Raw genomic sequence first — 10605 nt, 5'->3', positions numbered from 1 at the left:
AAAAACTTGAAATCCGGCCAATTACATACTACTTATAAGTGTTAAGGGGAAAAAAAAGGAGTTATATCCGTTTATACCCGTTTTTTAATAGCTAGAAAAAAACAAAAAAAAAAAAAAAAACGATTTTTCCAAAAAAAATTATTTTTTAACGGTAACATCCAAAATTCGGTTTCAAACCAGTTTTCAATCCGGTTCGACGCAAAACCGGTTCCTGATTCGGGGTCAATTCAATATCTAGTCCGAAAATCAAATCTGGTTCAAATCTTGTTACCGGATTCAATCCGAACCGGTTCGGTCAAAACCGGTTTTGACCATATCCGGTTTTCGGATCAGATCTGATCTTATGCCTCAAACTAGTTTTTTGTGCATCTCTATATTCAAAATTAGGGTGAAACCCTAATGTAATCCTATGTCTTGGTGTCGTAATCGCCTTGGTGACGTGGTATTTGTGACAACCCCTTTCTTGGTGAAAGACAACTTGCTGAATTGTCTATGTTATTTACTTTTCTTTTTCTTTAATCGCTTAATAAATTTGTTCTTGTTTGTTATACTTGAAGTGTATTCGATCTACACAAACCTTAAATTGGTATTAGATCGGTTTTTCAATACACTCAAGTAATCATGACAACTTCCAACAATCTCAAATCCTTAGGTCTTAACAATATTATTCCATTCGATGAGCACAACTTCGCCATGTGGAAAAATAAGGTCGTGGTTATTCTTGAAACCATGGACTATCAGATGTGCAATATCATTGAAAAGGTTCCTTATGTTCCTATGTATCAACTTATGGTCAATAATGCTCCCATTGGCTCTTTAAAGCAAAAGCTAGATAAGAGTTATGACGACGATGACAAGAAGTTGCTTAGTCTTGATGTGAAAGATAGGGTTGCGATAGGAAAGTCTCTTCCCTATCACGTGTATCATCTTGTACATAATTGTGATTCAGCTCAAGAGATGATGGATAAGCTGACAGTAGCTTACGAAGGCACTGTGGAAGTCCAGGTCACATCCATAAACAACCTCAGTTAGATATATGAGCATTTATTTGATCAAGAAGGTGAGTCACTTACCCAAACCTTCAATAGGTTTAACTGCATGGTTAATGATATGTGAAGACTGGGAATCATCAAGCATTCATCTATGTTGGTTCTGAAGTTTCTCGAATCTCTTGGGAAAAGCTAGGATCATCACGTTAATGTCCTTAAGAATAGTCAAAAGATCAATGCCATGGATCAGAACTCATTGTTTGGAAATTTGTGAAATTACAAAGAGATTAAAGCACTTCGTAAATCAATCATGAACAACTCAAGCAAGCAAAATTTTATATCCTTGGTTTCTTGAAAGATAGCAATAAAGCACATTAATGACTCATATATCTCAGATCAGGGTGATAATGATGATGAGGATCTCACTAATGAACTTGTTACCAGCATGGTACTTATAGTTAAGTGCTATGAAAAAAGTAGGTCAAATTGTCACACCCCAAAACCAAGAACGGCGGAAACGTTCTGGGGTGGAGGACATCATGTAAAGTATCATAACAATGCAAAGTAGTAAACAAGCAACAACATCATCCATTGCATTAATAGTAAAGTTTTAATACATGTGTGTTCTTTGTAATGTAATAGACACCAAAAATGAATGATTCAAAATAAAAGATGAGTCTTGTCTGTGCTCCGTCTTTTCAAAACCTGTCACCGGTACCTGTCTACTGAGGACCTAAGAATACTAGTTATTTTGAAAGCGTAGATCAGCATTTAAGCTGGTGAATTCATAAGTATTTTAGTGTCTTTGATTTGTAAAACTGTAAAGAAAGACTTGTAAATGTTTGATGAAAAGTTCGTATAAGTATGAAAAGCCTAGAAAATCCCATATTTCCTACTTGTATAAAATGTAGTCTTCTACCAAGACCCAATAGTTTTGGAGGTTTGCTTCTCCGTATGAATGAAGGTTTTCCCCATGTACAACTATTATTATCAAAATATAGTCTACCTCATCGTTTATGTGAATGTGTCACAAGATAAAAGTAATAGGGAAAATTATATAATCATTGAAATCTTATCCTTTTGTACTAGGATAAACACGGCGTGGCAACTTGCCGAACCGAACAACCGTAGACATCCTTCGATGTGCAGTTTCCCACTGTAGCTAACAGCTGGATGTAGAATGGTAAGTCCCGTATAGTATGTAGAAGTATTTCTTCATATAGTATGTAATAGTATCTCTTCATATAGTATGTATTAGTATCTCTTCATAAAGTATGTATTAGTATCTCTTCATATGTAATAGTATTTCTTCATATAGTATGTAGTATATTTGTATAGACTCACGAATGAACTGACTGTTGTATGTTCCCTTTGTACTAGGAATAGCAAGTAGTATCTCCTAAATTATACCTATTATAGTTTACTAGTAATGTAGCTTGAAAATTCCATGTATTTTTATATACTTTTGTTACACAAAAGTGTTGGAGCTGAAGTCACAACTATCTTATCAATACATATGTATATACTTACAACATAAGTGTATAGATATGGTTTTTAACAGTACATAAGTTGAAAAGAGGCTTTGTAATACATTTAAAGGGTTTGAACAATAAATAATCATGACTTGATGTTAGTTTATAAAACGATTTAAAAGTAGTTTGTTTGATAAGACAGCTTGAAAGTATAGCAATTCCATATGTTTGATAGTTATAAATCACATGTGATTGATATAATAACTATGATGTTCAACTTGTATCCCCCCCTAAAAGCATTTAAAAGCATGTACAAGCATTTAAAAGGTTGTTTAAGGGGGTATGAACTCACCTGTAGTGAGTGGATTGTACGGAAGTGTTGGACAAGGTGTTTGGTATCAAGTGAAGACTTGAACACACACAATGATCCTATATACATATAATAACATATATATGTATCCAATTAGTCATTTAACAACTAATTAACTAAGTTAAGACACCCTAGGATATGAAAACACTTTAATTCAAGTGCTATAGGTACCAAAGGGTTGAATCTAAAGGTTGCATGGCATGGCATTGGAGTTTATGGCCCAAGGACCACTCCTTATGGAGTTTACGGCCTAAGGTCATTTCCCCCCCATGATTTTACGGCCGTATACTCATGGTACTAATGGCTATTGGGTGTTTTGAGGTCTTATAAGTCAAGATTGAGCATCCATTGATCAAGTCCAAGCCTTAGGAAGCATTAGGGGCACAATATCACCTCTTTATAGAGTTTACGGTCTAAGGACCATTTCCTTATGAGTTTATGGTCTTAAAATCTATGTGGACTTGTTTTCTTTGATGTTTAAGGTCCTAAACACTTCAAGGAAGTGATCTAGACTAGTATCCAAGGCCAAGGAAGGGACTAGGGTGCACTTTGCTCCACTTATAAGGGTTTACGGCCCAAGAACATGCCTTGGCCATAAAGACCTTTGATCTTCTGATTTCTTGGTTTTTTCTAAGTGTAAACAACTTCAATCAAGTACATAACAAGCTAGGACAAGTGCACTTACAAGATAGAATCTTGATTGGGTGTTTAAGGTCCAAGAACACTAGTGTGTGTTCTTGGTGTTCTTGAAGAACACTTGATTATCTATCAAATAAAGAGATTTCACAGATGAAATCATACACATACACTAGATAATGAAGTTTATCAACTAATTATGGAAGATAACACTTACTAAGTTGAAGATCTAGTGAAGAACTTGGATGATACTTGAGAGAAAAGAGTTCTAGGCTTTGAAAATGGAAATAATGACATAAAATGACCTAGTGTCATATTTACCCTAGAGTTTACGGACGTAAACTCCATGTTATGGCCGTAAAGTCCAAACTCTTGGAGTGTTGGAACTTAAATGTTATGCAATTAACCCTAGAGTATCCTCTCTCCACTATCTCTTGCAGTACTAGGCTTTAGAACACTCAAACTGACTCCGAAACTGCTAAAATTTAGCAATTGAAAGTTTGAATTTGATTGAATGCAGGGTTTGTTATAAGATAGAAATTTCGAGTTGTCACACAAATGGAAGTTGAAGAGCTCAATTCAAGGGAGGCAATTCAGCGAGAAGATCCACTTTAAAAAAGAAAAACTCAGGTAACTGCTTTAACTATGGAAACCCTAATCATTTTTCCAGGGACTGCAAAGAGAAGAAAGAAGCTCAAAGCCCTGAGAACTAAGAAGTCTTGTATAAAAAGATGTTGGCTCATATGAAGAAGGAAAACATCTCTCTGCCTAAATCTTTCATTGCAAAAGAAGAGGATCGTGAAGAACGGATGGAAGAAGAGGAGACATCTGAAGATGAGGGGATGAATGTTAAGGGTTTAATGGCTCTTATCAAGGATTCCCTTAATGGTTATCTCAACATGTGTGATGCTGGCAATTCTCATGTTGTTGAAGGATCAACTATAAATCTAGGATATACATTGTTCCTAGACAGTGGGTGCTCTAGACAGATGACCTGTCCCAAGTCCCTCCTAAAAGGTTTTGTAGAGAAGGATGGTCCAATTGTGGTTTTCATTGAAAATAGTGGAAGAGTTGTTGTGGGTGTTGGAACATTTGAGAGCAGGACAATCAAGCTAAAGGATGTGTGTTATGTTGAGGATCTAAAAGGCATTTTTATCTCCATCGGTCAACTTTGTAACTCTAGTTATAAAGTTCTTTTCAATTGCCATGAAGTAAAGGTGTTTGATTCTAAGAACAAAATTTTCCTTGCTGGACTCAGGGTCAACAACATTTATATGGTTTGATTTTGTTTGTTAGACATTGCTACTTTATTTGTTTCTCATTTATGCTTTGCTACTTTTAAATTTCTTAGCATAAGTTTCTACAGTTTTAGTTTACTTTGATTTTGTTCTTCAAACTTTCTTTTTACCAAAGAAGTATACATTGTACATTATTCTACTAATGTTGCTTATACATATTCTTCTCTATCAATAGTGACCTTAAACGGATCAGCGTATTATTCCTTGAATATACCACCTTCCTAGTAGAACTAATTGAAGCTAGCTCTGCATCTTTTCTTCAGTACTAACCACCCTCTACCAGATGTTGATGCCCATGTTGATTGACTAGTTGCATCATGTTGATGAAAGCATATAGGAGATAACTGTGCCAAAATAGGTTCTTCTGGGCACATATCTCTTCCGTCTTGAACTACCTATTTCTGTTGAGTGGGATGAAGTGAAACTGGTGACATAGCACGTCTTATTCCTAGAGATGCTCTCACAGCAAAACTGACTCCCCTCGGAAAATAAAAAGTGCCTTCAACAAGGCAGATGTCCCACGTTTTATTCCTTCACATATCAAAAAGAGTGGAACCTTCGAGGTTTGTCTTGGTGACTTTCATAACTCGAAGGTTACAAAGATTAGATCCTCTTAACTCGTTGGTTTCAAAGACTGGTTCATGCCCTTTTCTTGTTCTTGGTGAACATGAAGCTTGGAATCAATATGTAATATCTCAATGATTAATGACATTCTCTTTTTTTGGTTACTATGAATTGTGTTTTTGTTTGATTTGGTTGATCTTAGTTGCTCTTTTTTATAGACAGTGTCGATGGGTAGATATCTCGGGAAATGGAATTTCATTTATGGACATTCAATTCAAACGATTTGATGGATCGAGTCTTTATCATGCTTCTGAAAAAGCCGCAAAATTATTGCTTTTAGAATATTTTCTTGTTTGACTAACTCTTTTTTTTTGTATTCTTATATTATTTATTAATTTATCTTGTACCATTCTTAAGGATTTTATAGTGGCATTTCGATAGACAAGCATGTAACTTTTAACAATTAATTGTCCCTAGAAGCATGTTGTTGTATTTGTCTAAATCTCTCTAAGTATCTCATTACTGAGACAATCTACTGAAAACATTGAGTCACCCCCTCACGCTGATTGTCTAGCATTGTATAAACCTTCAATGTGAGACTGCCTAGTCCAAATCAAAAGAATTTTTATAACGCTTGGATGTTTATTTTCTTGGTTAATCATCTCTTACCTGACTCCATCCCTGGAAGCATGCTTGTCGTATGCATCAAGTCTCATGTTCTGTTGAAACATTGAGCATAACCCAATGGCTTCCCTAATTGCATAGTCATCAGCATAAGATTTACTTGTTTGGTCCTCAAATTACAAAGGGTTGTTCATGTCCTTAACCTCCTAGATTAAGGTATGACATGGTCCCAATATGAATTGACGGTGAATCTTTGTTTCTAGATTGCAACTAACTCTATGATGTAAGGATTAAGCCACTTCTTGCTGATGGGTTATTACCGTTTATGATTCATGCCGATTCCACATCAGTGTGACTGAAACACTCTATTCTCGCATATTCTTTAAAGTTCTATGATTCAGCATATACCATATTCTGATGAGAACACGGAAAATCTATGCTGGTGATTAAGCTAAAACACCACAACTTATCACATACATCAATCCATTATATCCATATATTCTTCTTTAGAATTCCATGATTCAGATCATGAAGCCAAGCGCTGATAAGAATTCGAAAACTTTGTGTCGTTGGGTGTATCATGTACCGTGATATATTACATACACCTACCCACTCTCCTCCCTTATTCTTCTAATAAAAATGATTGATGAGGTAGCATATGAAACCACATGTTGATGAGATCTCACAATATTATGCCAGTAAATGGTAGCTTAAGCCAACGCTATCAAGAGACATCACAAACTTATTGGATGACCATCACAAGCCACTCGCTGATCACTTACATTGATGTTCATTACTGCTGATGTATGTCTCGCTGATGTAACTTCTTTATCTTAATGGTAGCTTTTAGATAATGATTAAAAGATCCTTCAATATCTTGGGATACGAGAATTTTACGATGACGATCTTTTCAATCATGATTACGTAAAAAGGAAGAAATTTTTTGGTATAAATTGGAAATTCTCCATCCAAATCACTTTTACAAGCTATTCAAGCAATTGGCTCTCTTACCCTCTAAAAAAGACTCTATCAACCATCATCTTTTTCAAGCTTTCACCATGTCAACGCCTCTATACGAGTTTTCCCCTAGCACTAATATCGTCAAAGGTCCTCATGCCCCTGATTCTCCCATCATCATTCTAGAAGACAATGTGGCATTCTTCGATGATATCCTAAAGTAGTTTGCAAACACAGTAATCGAAGACTTCGTCGAATATATCAAGAGCTATCCTCTTCGATATACATCCTGCGACTTCCCCGATCCATTCTACCCTAAACAAATATGTGAGTTCTATTATTCATGCTCGGTTTATTCTAATGCTCAAACCATTACTAGAACCATTGGAGATGGTCAATATAGGGTTACTATTGATGTGGAATCTTTTCGAACTGCTCTTCATCATCCTTGATTAGAAAATTATTATGAAACTCCTTCGACAGAAAAGTGCAAGTCCATTTGCCATTCTATGTATATATAAGCCTAGAATATGGTATAAGATTAAATTTAGAATAAGATGACATTCATATATCTTGTGATTAGGTTAACCATAATTGCAATTTGCACTCATTCAGGGAAAACATAAAATAAAATGGAAGAAACAGCAAGAAGAAGAAAAGGAAAAGGTATAGTTAACATGAAAGATATGTTTTAATTGCTGATTTGTTGCGATTTATAAGGAAAGAGATTTAATTTTAACTGATTTTATGGGATCATGAGATAAATATTAGAATAAACCATTGAGCGGAAAAACAAATTTTTTGATGAATGACACGTGGCATCAACTAAGCAAAATGAACGACAACTGACATCAAGAACTATTTTTTTATTATATTAGATTGCTCCCACTACAAATTATGAAATCAAAACATATGATTGGCTAGGGCTCCTAACAAACTTTATTCTCCATTTCTCTAAGTAAAATCTTCCTTTCTAGACATAATCATCGAATTTGTTGGGCCTCTTCTTTTCTATGGGCTGCTCATAACTATCCCCGATTGGGTCAGGTAATCTACGTATATATGTGAAATAAATAACTATTTGCACCACTTTTAATAATTTTTAATAACAATATTAAATTTTTTTAGTTTTTAAATTTTTTTTTCTACAAAAGTTAGATATGATGTGCCCCCTGTCTTTGTGTACAGTCTGATACAACAAATTAAATGGAGGTTATAAAGCTTTATATTCAAGGTCCTGTTGTTTGTGTGACCTATTTTGGCAAATTTATCACTATTTTCAGTTGATTGTATCCTTGTAAACTCTTAAGGTGTTATTTGATTTTCTGAAGCAAAAATTCATAAAGTCTGCGGACCACCTCTGCAACCCTCTGCAGTAGAAGAGGTGGACCAAACGGCTGCAGACTATAATAAAAAGCGTGTTTGTTTTTTAACATCTGCATACTGCTGCAGATATTAAAAAATTAAAATAAACTAGTTTTATAAGCCAAAAATAACTTTTTAACACGTAAACTTTAATAATGTATAACATTTCGGTAAAAATTAATGATATTTTAGTAAAAAAGAATGATACGATAACAAAAAATAAAGATATTTTAGTAAAAAATAATGATATATCATCAAAAAATTATCATTATTGAATATAAAAAAATGAAAAATAAATTCAATAAGAATAAACGAAAAAAAAAAAAAAAAACAAAAAAAAAAGTGAAATAAAATTTTAATAACATAATCAAAATTTCAACAATAAAAAAAGAAAAAGATGTTGGAAGAGGCAATACAAGTGCTGCGCCAAACAAGCACGCACAGAGGTTTTTGACTCAGAAGACTTCTAAAAAACAAACAGCTGCGAGATGAAAAGTGTTGCGCATGTGCTGCACCACGCAGCAGTAAGAGGTTTGAAGAGGTTTTTTCCAAAAAACAAAAAACACCTAAGATTTCAATCACCAAATGTTTTTCTAAAGTTTTCTAAGTTGCAATTGACCTTCCGTTTTATAACATATACATAACATTTTGCCAAAACACACACACAACACCATGCCCATAGTTTCAATAAAGAACCACATAACATAGAAGGTAACATTGCAGTTACAATCAACACAAAACTACATGATTTAAAATTGGAGGGTGTTGATTGTAATTAACGAAAGTAGAGGGGCTAGTTAGTACACTTTCACTTCTCATGTATTGTCTGTGAAATTGTATCCACAGTTTGGGCAATTATAAAACATGGTTTGGCCTTCATCAGCAGATCTCGTCTGTTCAATCATAAAAAAAAATAATAATAAAAACAAAAATTAAAATAAAAATAAATAAATAAATAATTAAAAGCATAGTTTGTTACAGTTGTATTTATACCTGTTGTGTGTGATAGTATACCCCTTTGTTGGAGCATTTTGGACATCTTACATTATAATCCTGTTGCCAAACAGAAACCCACAAAATAATATTTTTAAATAATTTGGGTATTTTTAAAATTATATATTTATGTAATGAAAAAAAAAAAAAAAAAAAAAAGACTCACCATTGATCGTGTTCTTTCACCAGACACCTCGATTGATGACAAACCAAGCTCTCTTCTAATTTGCTGCATTGAAAAAACAATATTTCAACCAATTAAACCAATTTGATGAATAAATTGAGATAAAAATGAGAAAAGTTGTTACATAAAAATAAACATTTAACCCTTTTTACAATTGTATGTTTGTGTGTATGTAGACATTGGCACATATAAATATCATGTTTCTAGGTTATATATTTGCTTAAATTAATCAAAATGTAAATTAATTGCTATTTGTGGGTAAAAATAAAGTATGTTGCTTGATTTTGTAAAAACAATTATAAAAAGAGTTTTTGAAGCAAAACAGCTTAATGCATACCTCTTCGCTCACTGTGTATTTTATTTCTTTTCCAGCGATTTCTGAAAAATACAAAAAAGTTAGGGTTCATGAAATTAGATAACATAACTTATGGAAAAAAAAATGTGATTCTCCTATAATTGTTGAAATGATGGAGAGATGGATGAAATTTCACCTATGGTTTTCTTCTTGAAATTACAAAGTGGGCATCGAACATACTTTCTGGAATCGAAGGAAAGCATCGTTCCACAAATCTCACAGAACATGAAATCACTCTGGTGTATGTTATCTATATGAGTGCCCATGATTCCTGATAAAAATTCCTGTTATTCGTTCAAAAGATATGTGTGAGTGTTAGTAGAAATAGAACTCATTCGAAAAGATACAGAGTTTGAGTTATCTCTGTTGTGGAATGAGCAGAGAGAGGTGAGGCTTACGGCGGATGCGGCGGCGCCGAGGGAGCGGTTGGGAGGGACGATTGATGTGATACGGCCTGAGTATCCCCGAAGGTTAAACCTAATTTCAGTGGCCGCAGCTTTTATTCATATGGGCAAATTTCAAGTATTTGGAATGAATACTCGATTAGTCGATTTGTATAATATTTTGATTAAACGAATGGGCGCATGTTTTAAAAAAAAAAAAAAAAAAACAAACAAACAAAATTGGTGGTTTTTTAAAATATCAAATTTAATCCTTAAGTTCAAAAAACATTACAGATGGTCCATATAGTTTCAAAACTTTTAACAAATGGTAATTTTCGCTAACTTCGTTAACTTTTGGCAGTAAAGGGCATTTCCATCAATTCACAAAAGAGGGACCATTTATGAAGTTTTTTGT

The 10605-nt window shown here is 33.9% G+C and overlaps 1 protein-coding gene across 1 annotated transcript; it reads right to left on the bottom strand.

Annotated features, from left to right (window-relative positions):
• Window positions 1-8954: 8954 nt before the first annotated feature.
• Window positions 8955-10395, bottom strand: LOC111917345 (DNA-directed RNA polymerase I subunit RPA12). The gene is made up of 6 exons (XM_023913034.3): window positions 10206-10395; window positions 9944-10091; window positions 9790-9830; window positions 9435-9497; window positions 9269-9328; window positions 8955-9168 (listed from the first exon to the last, which is right to left on the bottom strand). The coding sequence occupies exons 2-6, from the start codon at window positions 10071-10073 to the stop codon at window positions 9091-9093; spliced, it is 372 nt and encodes a 123-aa protein (XP_023768802.1). The 5' UTR covers window positions 10074-10091; window positions 10206-10395; the 3' UTR covers window positions 8955-9090.
• Window positions 10396-10605: the final 210 nt, after the last annotated feature.

The sequence above is a fragment of the Lactuca sativa genome, chromosome 2 (assembly GCF_002870075.4).
Source record: "Lactuca sativa cultivar Salinas chromosome 2, Lsat_Salinas_v11, whole genome shotgun sequence".
In the NCBI taxonomy this organism is placed as follows: domain Eukaryota; kingdom Viridiplantae; phylum Streptophyta; class Magnoliopsida; order Asterales; family Asteraceae; genus Lactuca; species Lactuca sativa.
Note: the sequence above shows the minus strand (reverse complement) of the source record. Positions and strands in the feature narration are given on the sequence as shown.

Coding starts and splice junctions, on each gene's coding strand:
- LOC111917345 (XM_023913034.3), bottom strand. CDS start 10,073: ATGGGCACTCATATAGATAACATACACCAGAGTGATTTCATGTTCTGT. Junction 9,831..9,943: donor TTTCAAGAAGAAAACCATAG/GTGAAATTTCAT, acceptor TGTATTTTTCAG/AAATCGCTGGAAAAGAAATA. Junction 9,329..9,434: donor GTGAAAGAACACGATCAATG/GTGAGTCTTTTT, acceptor GTTTGGCAACAG/GATTATAATGTAAGATGTCC.